This window comes from Carassius carassius, chromosome 35, assembly GCF_963082965.1.
Source record: "Carassius carassius chromosome 35, fCarCar2.1, whole genome shotgun sequence".
Taxonomy (NCBI): Eukaryota; Metazoa; Chordata; class Actinopteri; order Cypriniformes; family Cyprinidae; genus Carassius; species Carassius carassius.
Genome location: NC_081789.1, coordinates 7,312,074 through 7,332,908, shown reverse-complemented (window position 1 = coordinate 7,332,908; position 20,835 = coordinate 7,312,074). Strand labels below are relative to the sequence as shown.

General features: G+C 39.9%; 1 protein-coding gene across 1 annotated transcript; it reads right to left on the bottom strand.

The window, feature by feature from the left end:
• Positions 1–1,933: 1,933 nt before the first annotated feature.
• Positions 1,934–14,770, bottom strand: rpgrip1 (RPGR interacting protein 1). The gene is made up of 28 exons (XM_059524361.1): positions 14,546–14,770; positions 14,167–14,279; positions 14,010–14,066; positions 13,573–13,690; positions 13,244–13,443; positions 12,658–12,763; positions 12,389–12,403; positions 11,819–11,962; positions 11,558–11,663; positions 11,401–11,424; positions 11,093–11,239; positions 10,941–11,014; positions 9,829–10,040; positions 9,484–9,590; positions 9,302–9,352; positions 8,999–9,178; positions 8,766–8,883; positions 8,047–8,547; positions 7,751–7,899; positions 6,247–6,595; positions 5,562–5,737; positions 4,710–5,078; positions 4,545–4,605; positions 4,352–4,449; positions 3,563–3,752; positions 2,871–2,955; positions 2,606–2,733; positions 1,934–2,528 (listed from the first exon to the last, which is right to left on the bottom strand). Exons 2-28 carry the CDS (start codon positions 14,249–14,251, stop codon positions 2,302–2,304), a joined length of 4,077 nt encoding a protein of 1,358 aa, XP_059380344.1. The 5' UTR covers positions 14,252–14,279; positions 14,546–14,770; the 3' UTR covers positions 1,934–2,301.
• Between the last annotated feature and the right edge of the window lie 6,065 nt (positions 14,771–20,835).

Genomic DNA, 20,835 nt, shown 5'->3' with positions numbered 1-20,835 from the left:
CTGAATTATCGGACTAAATAAACCTGCTCTTTAAAGTGCTGACAGGGAGGAAAACTGCTCTTCTTGCTTATTTGACACTGCACTTACTTATCCTTACGCATGAACACCAGATGTTTTAACTGATGTTTAAGGCAGCTATAATATGTCAGCTGCAGAGATAAGGACTTTGAAGCTGCTGACTCATTATGTGTGTTGTTGAGATATAAAAAAGGTATCTGGTGGTGTATTTGTGCTTCAGTGTGGTTTATGTTCTCAAAACCACTGAACTGCAATGAATGCCTTGCAAACAATTTATTTCTATGACTAATAGATACACAGACCTAACTGAAAAAGGGACATTTTAAAATACTAGTTTTATATAAAATTAATGTGTATAGTACTGTTTAACCAGGTACAAAAGACTGAGTTATCATGTTTGATACTCATGATTTTTTATTTTTATATTTTTTTTTATCAGATTTTATTTCAAAAATCAAGTAAACCTAAGCGGCTTCAGTCCAGCAAATGCTCATCTTGAAATGTAACTAGCAATATAAAAGTTATTCTTACACATACTTACTTTACTTCTTGCATTCAATAAAGATCTGACAGCAAAAATACATATCAACATTAAAGGAGATGGTTTTACAATCATTCTAAAAGGACTTTTACATGCTAAAAAAAAGTATAAACTATCAATCAGATGACAGAAGGCATGTAGAAGATTATAAAACAGGTTTTTCAAAGTTTTGTTCATGTTGATAATTTAAAGGCCTAAAAATTTATAAAATGTGACTACATTCATTTTTATAAAACGACAAAACCTTTTGCTACATTTTACTGCAGATTTCAAATGAAATGTCCACCAAAAATATGTTTTAATAATTCCAAATAATAGTCCATTCATTTGTCTTTCATGCAGCATGTACAGTGATCTTATTATGCCCAGGCTGTTGTTTTCTAGAGAACAGAAGCACTTTATTTAGCAACTCTTAAACAGATGGGGCAATCAAAACCTCAAGAGGATACAGAAGAGGCTGGTGGAAGATGCAGCATGGACTTGAAGAGTCATTGGTATGAGGTTCCTCTCTAAAAGAGGAAGTTACTTGATGTCACCGAGGGGATACGGGAAATGACATCATATTGGTTGGTTATTGAGCACATGCTGGACTCGATCCAATCTCGGTCTAAAAGCTTGAAGCTTCCATGTGCTATAAACAAAAACAATCAGAGTTGTTTATTATTCAAGATGATTCACAAGTGAAACCGCTGGAACCCAATCCACAGGATTTCAAATAAACTATATCATTCAACAAGCGTGTATCCAATTCTCACTGGGTTTTTTTGTTGTTGTTTTTTTTATGGAAATTTTGTTCCAACAGCTGGTCCAAACTTCAAAATTACAGTAAAATCGAATAGAACAAAAAAAATATATATTTGTGCAGTCACTTGTTCTCTAGTGACTTTTATCATGCGCCAACAAAAACATAATGTTTTGGTAAAATTATTGTGGCTGTACACTCATTTCCTTCTGCATTTTTTATGTTGTTTTACTGACTATGGTTAAGAGACTTAAAATATCATCTTGGTTACATACATGACCCTCGTTCCCTGATGAAGGGAATGGAGATGTTATGTTGTGACGACATGGGGGTTTACTTGAGAGCCCCAGTCCGCTCTGACTTTCAGAGAAAACACCAGTGAATTTTGATTAGTGGATTTTGCGTACCTGAGCCACTAAATAGGTGACAGGTGCATGCACTCATTCAGGTTTTATGCTGAGGAGCATAAATAAAAATACAATAGAACATAATAAATCTATCAATGATACAGTCAACAACACAAAAGAAGATAATAAGACACCATCAAGACAATAAAAGAAAGCAGTTCTCACAAAGCATCAAATACCAGACTATTAAAATGAGTCAAAATAAGCAACAATGTCACACAGGAAAATTTTAAATATCTCACCTTCTCTTTCATTTCCGACCATCTCCAAAAAGACATAAAAAAAATAAACAAATGATTTACAAGTTTAACAGTTTATCAAGTAAACCCCTATTTGTTCATGACTAGTAGTGACCGACAGATAGGGAACTCTGTATTTGTATTAATTATTTTATATTAAAACATTTAGCAACTTAAACCACATCCATGTTTTCTATAATTTAAACATAACAAAGTCATGGGTTTTGAACAGTTTAAAATGTTGCAAGAGCGAAATTTTGATGTTGTAGAGTTAGTACAAAAAAAGAAATGTTCCCTACAGACTGGCCTGGTTTGAACATAACTTCAGGCTGGAGATGTTCAGAAGAAATGTCTTCAGAAATCACTGTCTTCATCAACTTCAAAATCAACCACATGCAACTCGTTGTTTTTTTGTATCCCACTTTCTTCCTCCTCCTCATTCTCTGTGCTATTTCTAGGTTCTCCTCTCTCCCTTTCCACAATCTGATGATATTCCTGATAGATTCCAGTCAGAGCCTGTGCAGCCTCTACAGATACTTTCAGTTTTCCCACTACATCCTGTTCTTCATCCACACTAACAACTGAAAGACAGAAAAAACACAAAGTCTTGCATTTATTTAAAGTTTAAAAATCTCTTTTCATAATGAATGAATCTTACCATTGATTTGTTCTTCAATAAAATCATTTCCAGTCAGCAGAAGTTCTTGTAAATCCAAGTAGGCATAGCCTACATCTTTACATTCTTCTTGCTCGTTCATGGGCTCACTGACTACTGTGAACTTTAACCTAGATGATTGGAGGGGGGAAAACATAGAGGTTAGAAGATCTTTTTATATTTTTAATTTTATTGCCATATGAAATGGCATATAATATAACATAATATTTTTATATCTCTCATTATCTCTCATTTTCCCTCTGTATACCTGCCGTGGTTGGGGTCTGTACCTTCCAGCATGGTGTAGAGGTAATGTCTCAAGGGAGCTGCTTCCATGCTATCCACATGGATAACTATTGATGATAATAACATGTAAAAGAACATGAATTGTTTACTATGTGTTAGTTTTTTATCACCTTTTTTTTTTACATCAATACCAAGTTAATATGTTAAATTGTTAAATGCCATGATGCCTTTGTGAAAAAAAAGTGCTTAATTTTAAAATATGCACACTTCAGATCTTACAATAAATTTTAAACAAAGCTGTACTTGCAGGTAATATATTACCAAAACAAAATGCCACATTTACTAAAGTAATAAAAGTACACTTTTAACACACTTAAGTACATTTTTAAAAGTTCCCTTTGTGATAATGATGCATTAAATGTTTTACTTTAAAGTACATTTTTTTAAAAGAAGTGCACTTGTCTTAAACATTTAACATACCACAGATAAATGTAAAGGACTTTATTATGATTTATGATGACTGTACTGTGTTTCCAATATTGCATTTGAAGTGAATATATTTTAAATGAACTAAATTGGAAACATAATTGATTTTCAATATACAGTAATTGCAAGTTAAATGAACGTTTGGGCCAATGTTGGTCTGTCTACACAGAGTGATGTTAAATGACATGTAAGACACTTTTCAGACACATTTTACTTTTGTGACCTTACCTCGTGTAAAGTTATAATGTATTTCCTCCCCGTCTATTGGTTTACGCAGGGACATGGGTGTTTCTGTTGTCTCCATGGGAATACCTAGGAGACGGTACTCCACATATACCTGATGCACTGATTGGTCAAGTGCAACACTAGAAGAGCGGTTAAAAGAAAGTGAGAGGATCTCCACTCTGAGTCTGTCTCCCTGTGAGACACAAAGACAAATGTTTGATTTGATTATATACTGTAGAACAGACTCTTTATATCTAAGACCAGAAACATACTCTATGCAAGTACATGAACGCCAGCTGGATTTCACAGAATGTTTAAAATAGCAATTATTAGTGCAATGCATTCAATGCAATGGAAGTGTGTGTTGCATTCTTTGAGTTGCCACAAGGGGCACTATAGACGATTTGCATTGTTATAATAACAGTAATAAATATGGTTCTCCAAATTTAAATCTAACTATATAGTATTATAGTGTTCAGACATTTAAATGACAATGTTGAGAAATATAAAGTATGGCTTTCATTTCAGTTTTATTAAATGTTTTTTTTTTTTTTTTTACATAATTACTGTAACATGATTTTGTTCCTTATTGAAAATGACTCGAGGTAAAGATTTTTCTTGAACATTACTAAAAAGGTTTTAGTCATATGACCTGCCTTTTAGTAGATTTAATCAGAAGCTGCTAGAAAAATAACACCTAAGTTTTAATCCCCTATTGAGAAACTTTTAATGTTTGACATTCTATTTTATATAACATGTCTGATGTCTTTCAGTCAACTGTATGATCATCACCTTTTTATGTGGTTTTGGTGGGTGAGGGATTATGATGACATCACTTCCATTTGAATCTCTTGATTCATCAGACTGAAGGGCATCCATGTCATTTTGAGCTATTTTGGATATAAGAGGTAAAAAGAAGTTAAGCTTTAACTCATTGTTTTGAAATTTGTGTAATGAATAAGTGACTTCTGGGGAAAAATCTCACTTCTGTCTTCAGTTTCATCTTCCTGATCTTCATATTCATGTTCCTCTTCCATTTTAATTTGCTTCGAAAGAAAACATATTGAAGACCCTTTTAAACTGACTGATTTCATTACTCAGTTGACACTAAGTAGGCTATTCTTGTTGCATTTCCTTCTCAGGTCCTTACCTGTGTCGAGTCACTTCGATAGCTCCTTTGGCTGCGAGGGGTGCTCGGCACTGATGTCGATGGTCTGAAGTCCATCACTCGATTGGATTTTTGAGACTTAATAGACATGGCAGGACTCAGGTAAGGTGCCGTTGTTGGTTTCAATTTTTCCTGTATGTTCAACGCTGCAGTGCGGTGTTGCTTCCGTTTAACCGATCTTGAAGGTTGAGCCAAACTAGATGGAAGTTTCTGATGATAAGACGTGGGTTCAGTGACCTGAATGGATGGCGATGGAAGTGTGATTGAACCTCCTTGAGGGCTTCTAATGGCTGTGGATGGGTGAGTGTCAGTGGTCTTGACTCCATGTTCTGGTGGAGGCCGAAGCTGAGACTGAAATTAAGTTGAAACGATTATATTTTTCTGGATTATTAAGACCAATTCACACTGCACCGACAAACGCCAACAGACTAATCTGTCGGAGTTTGTTTTATCGGTGTGTTACCCCTGTTGGTGTTGGTTGGAGTTTGTTTTCACCCAAATGAACATGCCTAATCGGCATTTGTTGGGTCGTGGAATGTCTGAGCAGTGTGAAATGATTTTCCTTCCAATGACAACAAACTCAATATATTCTATATCAAATATATTCAAAATATTATAAAATGCAAATGACTAAGATGATTCAAATAGCTGAAACAGTTGAGATAAAATGTTATAAGAGGTCACTTATTAGTTAACAACATTGATAATGTCTCCTTTAACAATTACATTTAATATTATATTTGTATGTAGTATTTCTTGCTTTACAGTAATTCATGAAATGTGGAAGTGTGAATGAAATACAGTGGGAAGTTATTGTCATTCACAGATACTCACCCTAGGCTTTGCTATGGGTATCTGTGAAACCTCAGCACTGGGAACCATTCTGTCTTTCTCTTCTACTTCTCTTTCTCTTGAGGGTGCCTCAGGTGACTGGAAAGGGTATTTCCACCTGAGAGTGGCCCTCACCATTCCTCTTGGACTACCAGCAGGATCTCTAAGCACATAATCACCTGAAAGCAGGGAACAAAGTAAACATTACTCACCACAGCTAACCTTTGTCTTTGTGAATATTGGTCATGAGAGAGAGAGAGAGAGAGAGAGAGAGAGAGAGAGAGATGCTACTATGCTACTTTGTTTCTCTTGGCTGAATATCGGATAACTGTTTAAATATAAATATATATAACTGGATAAATATATATATATATTAATGATCCTAGTAAAAACCACTGTGCAACAGTTTGGAACAATAAAGTTATATATAATGAAAATGATTAATCATCATTGGTGTTCAATTATTAATGATGGGTCTGTATTTTATTTATTAGTGTTGTAAATATTTCACAATATTACAGTTTTTACTGTATTTCTATCAAATAAATGCAGTCTTGGTGAGCATAAGAAACTTATTTCAAAAGCATTAAAACCATCTTAATTATTCCTAACTTTTGACTGATATCCCAATTATATTTTTGTATTTAAACATGCTTCTGTTTAATTGCATCCTGATCGGAATGATTACCTCTGATTGGTCTGCCTGCTGCAAGGACTCGTAGTGGGATTGGAGTCTTTGCCAAATATGTGGGAGGAGTCTGACGCTCGCTGTCATCAAACACATACACCCACAGGCTGCCCACTTTCAGGTATTCTAATAAATCTGTGGTTACAGCTAATGGATAGCTCACTGAGTCTTCAAAGACAGGATCCACACAGCATTGAATTATGGGTGTAGAATGAGGTGGTAGGTCATAAAGGCGATATGTTAAGTATGCATCAGGGAGTAGTCCTGGCCAGTGGGTACTGAGGCCCACACAGCGCTCCAGTACCACCTCAAGTTCATTGGGTATCCCTACACCATAATCATATATTTCCTGCAAAACACGCACAAATCACATGCTTATCAGTTTGAGGTAATACATTCAGTAAAACTTTAGTTTAGGAACCAGTTCTCACTAGTTACTTAGCATGCCTATTATATTGGCTGTGTATTAGTACTTATAAAGCTTATATGTGATCCTGGACCACAAAACCAGTCATAAGGGTCATTTTATCGAAATTGAAATTTTTATGTGAAAGCTGAATAAATGTACTTTACATTTATTCTTTGATGTACTGTGTGGTTTGTTAGGAATGGACGATATTTGGCCGATATATACAACTATTTGAATATCTGGAATCTGATGGTGCAAAAAAATTATCATAATAATAAAATAAAAATACTGAGAAAATCATCTTTATATTTGTCCAAATGAAGTTCTTAGCAATGCATATTACTAATAAAAAATTAAGTTTTATATATTTATGGTAGGAAATGTACAAAATATCTTCATGGAACATGATCTTTACTTAATATCCTAATGATTTTTTGGATAAAAGAAAAATCTATAATTTTGACCCATACAATGTTTTTTGGGTATTGCTAAAAATATTCCCCAGTGACTTAAGACTGGTTTTGTGGTCCAGGGTAACATATGAATGCCTTATTCTGCATATCCTTATTCTATGTCCCTTAATCCTACCCCTACCTAAACTTAACAACTACCTTACTAAAAATTCATAAATAGTAATTAGGCAACTGGTAATGTTTATAGCCTCTAAGCTGCTCGTTTTCATAAAGTAAAAGCATAAAAAGACCAAGGGCTTTTGACCTCCAAAAATGATAAAAAAAAGCACATTAAAACTACTAGGAACTATTGTTACGGCACTTTTGGTGCTTCTATTTTTCTGTTTTATCATTTTTGGACTTACTGTTCACTGTATACTTTTACATTATGGAAAATACAGATGTTCTACTTACTGTAAATGGGTCAAAATACTCTAAATTTCATCTAACTGAAGTCAAGTGCCTGAAAACTTCCTTAATAAGTACTCTAAAAGTAGTATGAAGTGTACTTCTTTTTCACAAAGGCGGGTTTGAAACCAAGTGTGAGTAAACAATAGAACTTTCATCTTAGGGTGAACTCTCAAGCTCTCAAGGCTTTCCTAAAAAGCCCTGTCTCCACCATGTGGTATGTGATGGCATTTACCTCTGGATCCCCATGAGCCCATTCTGAACCTCTGGTGTGTCTCATAGCTGCTCTACTAGTGGCTCTTCCCATTTGAGGTTCTGTGAGTTCCACCTGAGGGTGTAAACACACCCAAAACTCAAGGATTCCTATAACTTCCCCTTCAGCTCCTGCAGAATAAAGGACAAAGTGATCTTAAAAATTCAGTGGGAAATATTATTGCAATGAAGAGCTATAAAAGTGAAAAGAATGCCAAATCGAACACTCATATAAAGCTATTTTACATGCAAACCTCATCTGACCATATTTTATATTACCTGTGATGTTGGTTCTGTTATTCATTCGTTCACCCGTACGCTGTAGAGCTCCCATGAGAGAAATCCTTGCTCTCCCACGGGTCATAAATTGCACCCCTCCAAGCGCCTGGTGCAGTTCAACAGTGATGGACCCACCCTGAACCCTGAGCTTCTCCAGGTCGAACTCAGTGAGGGCGTATTGCGAGGTGAAGCCATAATTTGGCTGTCCACCTGATATTAATGAAGTTGAGAGGGTTTCAAAGTCGATGAACCCATAGGTGCAAAATGTTGCAACCCCTTGGTGATCTCCTGTGCATTGTCCCATGAGTCTCAATCCCAGAGGTGTAAAGGTGGCTCCTGTTAGATGGACCTCCAGAAGAGATTCTCCTCCACGCAGCTGTGTGATTATAGCGCCCTCTGCAGCAGGCTTGACTGACTCTTGTTCCAGCCCTGTCCAGGTGTACTGCAGGGGAATGGTCTGCTTATAGTTTCTAGGGCTGTATGCTATGTCTTTGAGCTGAGCTAAAATAATAGATGAAAATATGATGTCATCATACATGTATTATAAACTGGAAATAGAGCAAAAGGAGAGAACGGGGCTAGTTGACAATGTCTTATATACTGTATTCAATATTTCTCAGTATAGGTTTATTTTTTTTAAGTCGATATATATATAAAACAAGCATCATTACCACTTGTGACATCTAACCCCAATCTCTTATATACTGTAAACCTCTAACCTTGTAAACTGTTGATTTGAAGACTTCTGCTTTTCAGCAATTTGTCTTTTTCACCTGCCCTCCTTCTATTCTCCTCCCTCTCTCTCTCAGATTTTCCCACCACTGTCTTCATCTCGTTCTATAAAAGAAAATACTGTAGGTGTGATGGTTGATGTTTTGGTTCATGTGGAATGAATGAGCAATATATGCAACAGCTGTAATATACCGCATTCTCACTGCAAATGTGTGTGTACCTGAAGGTCAGCATTTAGTCGATGCTGAAGTAATAATAAATCCCTTGTTTTCTGGAGTTCCAAAACAGTTTCTGCATATGAAGCCTGTACTGCAGTTAAATCCTTTGATGTTTCCTCTATCTTTTCGTCTGTTTTCAAGAAACACATCATCCCTTGAGTCTCCCGCTGAATTCTAAAGGCCTAAGAGAAGAGCACACAAATAAAGAAAGAAACAAAAAAAGGGAACGAAACAAGCTAAGCAAAATGTTATTATATAGCTGCTTAAATATATTGAAGTATCTAAACAGAAATTAAACATCTTACCTTAATCTGCAGCAGAGTCTCACTCAGATCTTCCACACTCATATCAAACTCCTGATAGAGAACGAAAAATAGAATATGGACATTATATGGAGATATACTGATATACAAATTGTAATGAATTGAATGTCTGACCCCAGATTCTGTTTGAGAAGTACATTTTAGCCCAGTACAGCAAATTTTACTTTTGTAACAGAGTCCAGTTTTTCTTGCAAAGATGTGACTTCCTGCCTGTGCTGCAGGACTTCTCGCTCCAAGCAGTCATGTTTTTCTCTGAGGAACGTAACCATATCTGAAACACATTCATTTTATTACAAAGATGTGCATTAAACACGTTAAAGGACAAGGACATTTGATATATTTAGCATATTGACAATCCAATATGTCATGTTGACTACACAATGTCCAGGAGTCTCTATGTACACAATATCACACATTGAAGCTGCTACGATGGGCACTTCCAGAATATGCTGAGATGTGGTACAGAAGTGATGCTGCTAGTCGAAAGTCTGGCAATGCGTGAGTCTTACCTCTGTCTCGCTCCTTCTCCTTCTGAAACTGGTCATTCTCTTGTCTCATCTGTTCCTTCTCCTGCTCCAGCATTTTCTTTTCTTTCCTTTCTTCCTCCAGTCTTTGTTCAAGCCTCCATAAATCCTCTCTCCAGCTCTCCTCTTTATATTGTTCACTTCTTTTGTCTTTTTTATCATGTTGTCCTTCTTGATGGTTCTGTACAGACATAGTGCTATGGAGGAAACCAGTGAATTTAAACATACAAAAATTGTAGGCCTTAAAACGATCATTAATTTTACACTTTCATGATTACATGATATTTTCTCCATTATATAAAAAGACTGTGGTAAAAGCAATAGATCCAATTTATATATGCTTCATTGTCAGAAAATTAGAGGAGATTTTTTGGTTCATTTCCTTTTTAAATCTGACTTCTTGACTTTTGGGTAGATTTCACAGTTTGTGATGTCACTGTTTCTTGTATTCTACATTTATAGTTGATGTTTGAGCATAGCAAACTGATGCAAACATTTGTGCTTTTTGATTTTTGCACAATCATAAACTGTAATAAACTACATTTTAAGTAGTGCTATCAAACAATTAATAGCTTCCAAAATAAATTATATATATATATATACATATATATATATATTTTTTTTTTTTTTTGCGTAATATATGTATGTGTACTGTGTATATGTATTGTTATGTTATGTAAATATGTTATGTTTATATTTTAAATATATTTATTTAAAATAGAAATTATATGAAAATAAATATATACTTAAATATTTTCAATATGTACTGCATGTATGTGTATTTATATATACATAATAAATATACACAGAACACGCACATACTGTATATTATGCAAAAAAAAACAACAACTTTATTTTGAATGTGATTAATTGTGAATAATGATTTCACAGCATTTAAGTAAGTTATTCCAAAATCATTAGTTACATCAGCTAGTGAGCCGACTAGTGCCATTATTTTGTTTGACGGACATAAATTGAAAAGTGGTTGGCATGGTCATGTAACCACTAACATTAGGGAATCACCTGTCCTACTGTCCATTAAAATATCCCTGGTTGTCCCCCCATCAATGTCCCTGTCTTCCACCTGAAACACTCACCACTCCAGAAGTGAATCATAGCTGTTCTTCAGGAGGTTCCTCTCCCCCTCCAGGTCTGAAACCCTCTCCTGAAGCTGAAAAACAGATGTTAGTAAAAGACTGCAAACACAAAAACTTAAAACAAAAGAGCAAAAGTGCATCCCAAACAGTACCTCCCCCAGAGCTTGCAGTGAAAGTGTGGCAGCATTGAGCTGGCCCTCAAGTGTCAGCACTCTCTGCTTCTCCTGTTTCAACAGCTCACTCAGCTCCTCCACCTTCCCCAGCAGTGCTCCTTGACTCTCTTTTAAAGACCTTTGGCCCTACAGTATATTTGCCCATATAAGACAAATAAAACATACAACAGAACCACATTTATTCAATATTATTCTCAGACCTTGTACATGTTTGTATGATACTTTCTGTGATGAAGAAAGTCAAAAATGCAAAATTTGGGAAATGTTTATTTTCAGGTTAAGCTTACCTCCTCCAGCTGGTTCTCATAAGCCTTAAAAAGAGCACAAATATAGAGAGGATTGAGGACGTTTTGTTTTAAGGCAGAAATATTATTTGGAAGACATTACACCAATGATTTCAAGTGGAAGACTCATGATCACTATGATCTTGGTATTATGGCTCACCTCCTGAAGAGCAGCAAACTTTTCCTGAAGGACCAGAAGGGAGGTGCTCTTTTCAGAAAGCTGCTTCTGCAATCTTATCACATCTACGTTATCTTTTATAATGAGTCTGTGAAGAAGAATACAAATTGTAACATGCATGCTGTGTTGTTGAATGATTCTGAATAGTAACTGAATGAGCACGAACACTAGATGTGATTGACCAGGCTATTGTAAATGTATTACTGATTAATAAACTATTTATTATTACAAGCTTTATCCTACCTGTGTCCATCGGCTTGTTGTTTGCGCAGGTCTTTCACAATACCTTCAATTTCTTTCTCTTTGTCTCTGAGTGATTCTCTAAGAGAATGAGCAGACAGCTCCAGCTCTGCCACCCTCCCTTGCTGGTTTTCTATGATTGTAGATCTGCTGAAAAAAAAAAAAAAAACAAGCTGGAAATGTAGAAACATGGATGTAAAAACCAGTTATGGACAGGACAACAAAGCACAAGCAAGGTAATACACAGCATTAGCAAAAGATGTGTAATTTGATTATTAATTAATAGCATGGCAGCAGTGTCCTATCATATGCAGATGGATCATCAGGAATATATACTTAAATAAAGTCTATTTTAGGCTAAATAAATGATCAGTCTTTTTGAGTGAAAGCAGATCTACATGGCAGAAGTCTATGAATTCTGCCATAAGATTAAGAACGCAAATGTTCTTTGTGTATTTCTTTTTCCTACTTTCTTTGTGTGCTTTAGCTGATTTGCAGGACTATAAAGCAAAGCACTATATACTGTGTTTTGCAGAAATGCAAAGTATTTTAACACAAAAACATCCAACAAACCTGAGTAATGTAAGTCTGTATATTCATAAGAGAAAGAGGCAGAAAGATTGAGGACAATATTTGTGTGTGTGTGTGCATTGACCATCACTATTACTCAGGTCATGACTGTTTAGTGTCATTTTTTTTTTAAGTTTGCAGTTTGTAAATGTAGATGATACAAATAGTATCATTCCATTCATAACACAACATAAAACTTAACAACCTATTTATATGGTATATATTATATGTTGTAAAAACATTCACAAACACATACCCACAGGTCAACTTACAATCTGTCTATATCTCCTCTGGAGTCTTCCAGTGAACTGATGCCATAGCGGGCAGGAGCGGTTTGGGCAGCCCGTCTGACCCCTCCGTCCCCATCCACACCTCGCCCTGAGACAGAGAGAGAAGAGACTGAATCAATTCTGGAATACAACACCAAATAAACACCCTATTAAGTACTGATTTAGTACTGAAAGTGTGAGTGACGTGACATACAGCCAAGTATGGTGACCCATACTCAGAATTTGTGCTCTGCATTCAACCCATCCAAAGGGCATGCACACAGTAGTGAACACACACACACACACCAGGGCAGCCATTTATGCTGCGGCGCCCGGGGAGCAGTTGGGGGTTCGGTGCCTTGCTCAAGGGCACCTCAGTCCTGTGGTATTGTCGGCCCGAGACTCGATCCCACAACCTTAAGGTTAGCAGTCAACCTCTCTAACCACTAGGCCACGACTTTCCAAAACTTCCCAGAACTACTGACTTATTAAGTCATTCAAAGTGCCATATTATTTGTATTTACAAGCCACCACTTCAAACAAGCAATACAGCAATATTACCAGTTTATCATACCCAGTGATTCCTCACCTGTCCGTGGCCTGTTATGTGTCCTGATGCCCAGGTCTAAGATGTGTTGCTTGGCTAAACTGAGTTTGCTGTGCAGTGCCTGCTTCTGACTCTCTAGAGTCGCTACACGAGCCTCTAGCTCTTGAATCGTGTCCTCCAGCTCTCCATCCCTCCCAGCAGACGAAGGGCCTGGCTTCAATCGCAGCAGTTTTGTTGACAACCTGAAATCGACAAAACTTGCATTAAAGTACTAATCCTTTCTAGGCTGTGTCAATTGAGATTAATGGAAATGATGACAAAACTTTCTCCTGGTATTATGGCTCAGTTAGTTAGTGTGTGTTTAGCCTTACCTGCGTAGTTTTTGCTCTTGTGTGCGGCTGTGTTGTTTGAGAAGTGTGTTCTCCTCCTGTAGATGGAAACATTGGTCCTCCAGCTGCTTGCGTGATATTTTGAACAATCGCTGGCGATCTGTATAAAGACAGAGAGACTTATCGACCCGAAGGTCTGTTTACAGTACTTGCTCAGAAGTTGCTCTTCTATAGCTCAGGATACTGCAGAAGTAGCTCACAAATATGGTAGCTTATATTAACTTGGAGTATCGAATAGTTACACAAGTAAAAAACTAGAGGATAGCATAGCTCAGATAATTTAGATGTGAGAATGTTTGAGTCCACCGACTTTGAGAACAGTTTTTGAGACAATTTTGAGATCCCTTCTGAAATTCTGAAAAATATATATACATTTTTAAAGATTGTTTTCAAGATTGTTGTATTGACAGACATCTTACCCTTTATTTTGAATACCTGCGGTGGTCTTCTCCAGTTTCTGGTGTCTTGATCTGTATCTGAAAAAAAAAGAAAATCTTGACCAGTTCCGCTCATTTAAAGAAACCAGAAATAAAATTATCTTTAACCTACACAATAAACACACAGCACTATACACACCTGTGAGGACAGTTATCAGCCCCGCTCTCAAGCCCACATCCCTCACAGGGAGGTCACCTGCTGTCTCATCCACTGCCAATGACATTATGAGAACTACCAGACCCAACCAATTACTGAAAGGGATTCAGGAAGTGATGTCAAGCACTTTTTAAATTATTTTATCGAACAGCAAGACCACTTCTATTAACTAGTGAAAGCAAACGTGCACATGGACTAAAGCTTCAGATTGTCAGATTTTATTGCAACTTCCTTTAATAATAAAAATTTTTTTAAATCTAGACAAATAAATAAAGTGATGCTGATGCAGATGAACTGGAAGACATGGAAGGCACTGACATGTATAATGAATAAGCTGTGTAAAGTTCTCTCAGTGACATACCTGTATGTGTGTCTTTGAGTCTCCTGCACGCTGCACAGAGCTTTAATGAGTGTTAATCCTCCTCTCAGAACCTGTCTATGTCATTCATCTTCCCTTACCTGTCTGTCCTCTCCTGTTGTCCACCTGTACTTCTGTCTTCCTCACAGTCAACTCATCAACAGCAGCATGAAACTTCTCTCTCGTATTAGATTTGATAGTTAGTTTCTCTCATTCTTTGAAATACGCTGTTTCATCAGTCCTGCTTTAATCTGCTTAATCTCTCTCTGCAGCTCCTCCTCTCAGTTACTTTTGTTCCTGCCAGTCTCACAGTGTTTCTCGATTACAAATAGCCTACACTGAGCATGAATGCAATAATTTAGCATCTTCCCCATGATCAAACAACTTCAAACACTGATAATTAACTGTGGGATGAGCATTAATAATGTAGCATTTGTCTAATGACAAATGCTACAAGATGGTTATTATTATAAAGATAAGCAGCATATGGTTTGAGAATTCTTCTCTCTGATTGGCTGTAGTTATAGTAACTGTTTAATAATCCGATTGGCTGTTGTGTTTGTAGTAAAGACAAGAACAGGAGGTCAATAGAGAAAATCAGCTTAAAAGACTAGGATGAAAGGAAGATTTAGTGTGTGTGTGTGTGTGTGTGTGTACGTGCATGCGTGTGTGTGTACCTGGTGTTCCCTGCATAATTTTTTTTCTTTTTTATTTATTTCATGTTTTTTTGTTTGTGTGTGTGGGGGGGGGGGGTGGTTGTTGTGTGAGGGGTAGGGTTAGGGTAAGGGGATACAAAATACAATTTGTACAGTATAAAAACCATTGCGCCTATGGGGAATCCTTGTAAACTATATAACAATGTTTGTGTGTGTGTGTGTGTGTGTGTGTGTGTGTGTGTGCGTGTGTGTGTGTGCGTGCGTGCGTGCGTGTGTGTGTGTGTGTGTGTGTGTGTGTGTGTGTGCGTGTGTGAAATGTAAACCGCAAAAGTGCAAATTTATGCAATTAAATTCTACACATTTAATGACAAGTGATTGGGAAACTTTATTTATTTATGAATCACAAATGTTACATTAAATCAAATCTGGGAAAAACAATGGTTTGTGTTCTCATTGCATCATTTAACTAACTGGATATACAGTTGATTCAACAAAAATCAATAAACATGTTTAAATAGAATAATAATTATCAACACTCTATATCACCTGTTTTAAATCTGACAATGTTTGCTCTGTTACATTTCTATTTTGGTTGATTGTCTTTCTTCATATTGTTACAATATCATATGTCTGATCCCCATTGTCAGAACTGACAGGTTGTATAACCAGTGGGGCATTGTTATTTCCTGTGTCATTCATGTCTGGGTTGAAATAAGCCAGTAGGCTCTCGGTAAAGCACTGTCCAGTGAATGAGTAGATATGTGCGCATGCACTCATATCATAAAATGATACCTGACCTTTTTCATAATTCACATATATACCAATTCTCTGTGGAAGAGTTTTTAGTGACAGAAGTACTGATTCACGGTCACAGGCCCTGTACTCACTGCCCCCTCTCAGACAAACTGCCCAGTAACCGTCCTGTGGGCTCAGTGTCACCAAACCCTTCCTGTTGACAGATTTCCTGGCCACTCCCAAGTCCCATGCTGTTTTACCTGAGACTCCAACTTCCCAATAAGTCCTTCCCCTTGAGATGGGCTCTCTCGACAGGACACATGGTGCTGTGTCAAAACGTTCGGCATTGTTTGGAACGCTGCGTTCTTCATTGCCGTCGGTCACACACTTCCTGTCTGCAGACACTACCAACCAGGGGTTTGCTGTGTCAGGGTCAAGGGTCATATTCACTGCAAGAATCACATCAGGCAAAGTCACAGTAAGTTTTCTGAAAATAACATGTTTAATAGTGAATCCACATGTTTGACTGTAACGAAGAAATGTTTAAGATATATTCATAGGATTTATAAAGATTAAAGTAAAGCTTCAAGATGGTTCAACGTTTCAAATAAAGAATTTGTTGAAGATTTAAGGGGAAAAAATAAATGAAAAGATTCAAGATGATTCGAAGACTCAAGTAAAGAGTCAAGATGGCTCAAAGATTCAAGAAAAGATTCACAATGTTTCAAGGACTCAAGATTATTTTTAGGATTTAAATAAAGATTTGACATTGTTTAAAGGTTTGAAAATAAAGGATTCATGGTTCAAGGATACAATGAAAATAGATTGTTCAAAAGTCGAAGGAAAAATTCAGGATGGCTCAAAGACTTAAATACAGATTCAAGATGGCTCAAGGATTTAAATTGTCAGCACTGGTCTTTCACACCTTGGATCTGAAAAAGTCTCCAGAAATGGGCGTGTAAAACTGTGGAAAAGTGGGAGTTTAGATAGTGGGAATAGGGGAGAAAACAACCAATAAAATAAAAAGACCAATAAAAAGACCTATACAACATGCTCATTATACTGACTAATGGATGTTAAAATATCTTTAAAACAGAAAGAATAAAGGCAGTTATTTTCAGTTTACCCTTCTTTGAATTTTCGGTCTATATCATTGTTTGCTGTGTATCACAATAACCCATCATGTCATCGCTTTCATGATCAGTGCATGACATTATTTGATTACAATAATATGATTAAATATGATAAAAATTATATGATTAAAAACCATGCTGTGTATTGTAAACAACAGATGTCAAATACAGATGATGGAAATGTATTTTTCATTGAGTCAATAATTGGCAATAATAATGGGGAAAGAGGACACGTGCTCTCTGCTAGCTTTGGGCAGTGAGGGTTGGGCGAGCTCCGGGGATCTCGCGCCTTCTGCTCAGAAGCCCAGCAGACGGGCTGATATCGAGAAGGAGCTGATGCGAGTGCTCACGCTGGCCGCGGCGAGCCTCGGCCTCGAGTGGTCTGCACCAGCACCCCCCTCTCGTTCCCAGCTGGATGGTAGCTTTCTTCCGGATGAGCGTACTTCTCCTAGCTCAAAGCCCGCCCCGTTTCTTCCTGAGCTTCATGAATAAGTGGCGAAAGCTTGGAACGCTCCATACTCGGCGCAAACTCCTTCGTCTGTTTTGCCAGCATTCTCCACACTGGATGATGCTAAAAACAGAGGCTACCAGTCACTTCCGCCGGTGGAACAGGCTATAGCGACGCACCTTTGCCCGCCCTCTGCTGGACGGCGGACGAAAGCGGCGTTGCCATCGAAATCCTGCCGCATGACATCATCTCTGCTCGTGCGGATCTTTTCTGCTGCTGGGCAGGCTGCGTCTGCGTTACACACCATGGCCACGCTGCAGATTTTCCAGGGTGATCTCCTCCGTAAGCTGGATGAGATAGGACCTGAAGCTATCTGTCTCGCGGATTTGAGGAGTGCTTCGGATCTCTCTCTCCGCGCTACTAAGTCCGCTGCACAGGCCATGGGACGGGTTATGGCTTCCGCTACTGTGGCTGAGAGAAATCTATGGCTGACGCTATCAGACATGGCAGAGTCTGAGCGCGCTGCGTTCCTCGACGCCCCGCTGACTCCCGCTGGCCTCTTCGGATCGTCTGTCAACCAGTTTGTTGAGAGATTCGTCGAGGACCAGAAAGCGTCGCAAGCTTTCAAGCACTTCTTGCCGAAGCGCTCCGGTTCTGCAGCGAGTCGTGCTAGACCGGCCCCGCAAAGCTCTCAGCCACGCCCCCCCGCCTCCTGCTGCTTCATCGCAACAGCATCAGCAACGCAGCTTGAGACCCCGTTCTCGCTCTACCAGCCGTCGCCCCGCGCCGCGGGAAACACGGCAGAGGATTACGGTGAGGCCGGAAGCCCCGAAGTCATCCTAGCACTTCTAGGAAAGCGCCGGTGTACGAGTTCCGCTGTGGCCGAGCTCTCACCCAAGCGCGCCGCTGTTTCAGTTCCAGGAATTGTGACTGTCTCAGCGTTTTCTGCAACGCGCAAGCCTGTACAGTTGCCCGCTTGCCTGCACACAAAAGCCGTTATCACAGCTACCCAGATATTTCCCGAAAAGAGTGTAATTTCTGGTGTCCCGGCCACGGCCGATGGTGCTATAAATGTAGTGACGATGCCCACTGCTCAGTGCCCATCTCCGCATATAAGCACAGCCCTTCACACAGGGCTCGCGCCCATAAGATCGACTCAGATCGATTGCGCGCACTACATAGTAAACGTGCCCACTCCTCAGTGCCCACAAACACTATGTCACACACGGCGTGTGGTTTCTGTAAAAACGAAACCCGTGCACGTGCGCTCTGCCCAGGCAGACAGCGAGTCGAAAGCAGTAAATGTGCACGCTTACAGCCCACAGTTACTCACAGACAGCACGAGTCCCACAGGACCCGCTCAGCCCTCCCTAACTCGGTTAAGCACCGTTGCGGGGTCGAGGAAGAGCGATCTGCCCGCTGTGATCAGCGCGCTCCCCGCCTCAAACGTCACAGGCATAACGCCCATGTTACAGCACACCGAAGCGCCGCCGTTGCCCAGCCAACAGAGCACGCTTCGCATCCAACCCTTAGCCATTCATGCAGATGCATGGTCAGCGCTTCAAGGGGTTTCGGATTGGGTGCTAGACATTATAAAGAGAGGCTACTCGCTACAGTTTTTCCGACGCCCTCCGCGCTTTTTAGCGCGCGTCGAAACTACGGTCAAAACAGAAGTAGCACACCTACTTCGGGCCGAAATACCAAAACTGTTGAGCAAAGGGGCTGTGGAGCCTGTATCTCAAGCTCAAAGCGAAGGGGGGCTGTACAGCAGATACTTTCTAGTGCCCAAGAAAGACGGGGTCTCAGGCCCATACTGGATCTAAGACAGCTGAACAAGGCATTGGTGAAACACAGTTTCAAAATGCTTACGACCAGGAAACTCCTCGCGCATATTCGCAGAGGAGACTGGTTCATGTCGATGGATCTGAAGGACGCGTATTTTCAAATACAGATAGCGTCACGTCACAGGCGATACTTAAGATTCGCCTTCGAGGGCCAGACATACCAGTATACAGTCCTGCCGTTCAGCTTGTCCACGGCTCCTCGTACGTTTACGAGGTGCATGGACGCAGCGCTCGCTCCTCTCAGACTCAGAGCTATTTGGATGACTGGCTGATTCTGGCTCAATCACGATCAGAGCTCGTGGAACACGGGGCCATTTTACTCGATCACCTCGAGAAACTCGGTCTCAGTATCAACTGGACGAAGAGTTCGCTGAACCCCAGTCAGACGATACTGTTTTTGGGTATAGCTCTGGACTCACGCTCCATGACGGCGCGGCAGTCGCCATAGCGCGTGTTGGGCATTCAGCGCGCAGCGAGCTCTCTCCGCGCGACCTTCTCGCTCAGAGAATTTCAGAAGATGCTAGGTCTCATGGCCTCAGCATCTCCAGTTCTTCAGTTGGGCCTGCTCCGCATGCGCCCCTTGCAGTACTGGCTGAAAGCGCGGATATCTGGTCAGTTGCATCTCAAGGCCAATCAGAGCTGTGTTACAGCCCTGAAACCCTGGACAGCGAACGACTGGTACCAATCAGGTGTAAGCCTGGGGACTTCCTCGAAAGTGAAAATGGTGTCGACAGACGCCTCCACTTCGGGATGGGGAGCGCTGCTCGATGGCAGACCGTTCTTTGGCCTGTGGTCAGATCGGGAAAAGCTCCAACATATCAACTGTCTGGAAATGCTGGCAGTAGAGAACGCGCTGACGCGCTTTTGTCCCCGAATCAAGGGCCACCACGTCTTAGTCCGTTCGGACAACATGCCTGTGGTGTCCTATATAAATCGCCAGGGCGGTCTCAGGTCCCGAAACCTGTACAGGTTGGCAGAACGCCTCCTGGTCTGGGCTCAGCGCAACTTGCGCTCGCTGAGAGCAGTTCATGTGCCTGGGCTACAGAATCTGGGTCCAGACAGACTGTCCAGAAACAACATTCCCACGGGCGAATGGTCTCTACACCCACAGACGGTCCAGCTGTTGTGGGAGAGATTTGGCAGGGCGGAAGTGGACCTCTTCGCGTCCCACGAAAACGCTCAGTGCCCCGCGTTCTTTTCCAAGAACGAAAGCGCGCTGTCACAGAGGTGGCCGTGCTGCCCGCTCTATGCTTTCCCCCCCGTCTCCCTCCTTCCGCAGGTGATAGAACGGGTGAAGGAAACGAGATGCTCAGTGCTGCTTGTAGCACCACTTTGGAAGAACCAACCATGGTTTCCAGATTTGATGCAGTTAGCAGACACTGCCCCGTGGCCAGTGCCGTTAAGAGGGACCTCCTCTCACAGGCCAGGGGCTCGATTTGGCACCCTCAACCGGAGTTGTGGTCCCTCCATGTGTGGC

Coding starts and splice junctions, on each gene's coding strand:
- rpgrip1 (XM_059524361.1), bottom strand. CDS start 14,251: ATGTCATTGGCAGTGGATGAGACAGCAGGTGACCTCCCTGTGAGGGAT. Junction 13,444..13,572: donor CAAGAGCAAAAACTACGCAG/GTAAGGCTAAAC, acceptor TGTCGATTTCAG/GTTGTCAACAAAACTGCTGC. Junction 9,353..9,483: donor AACTGGACTCTGTTACAAAA/GTAAAATTTGCT, acceptor GTTCTCTATCAG/GAGTTTGATATGAGTGTGGA.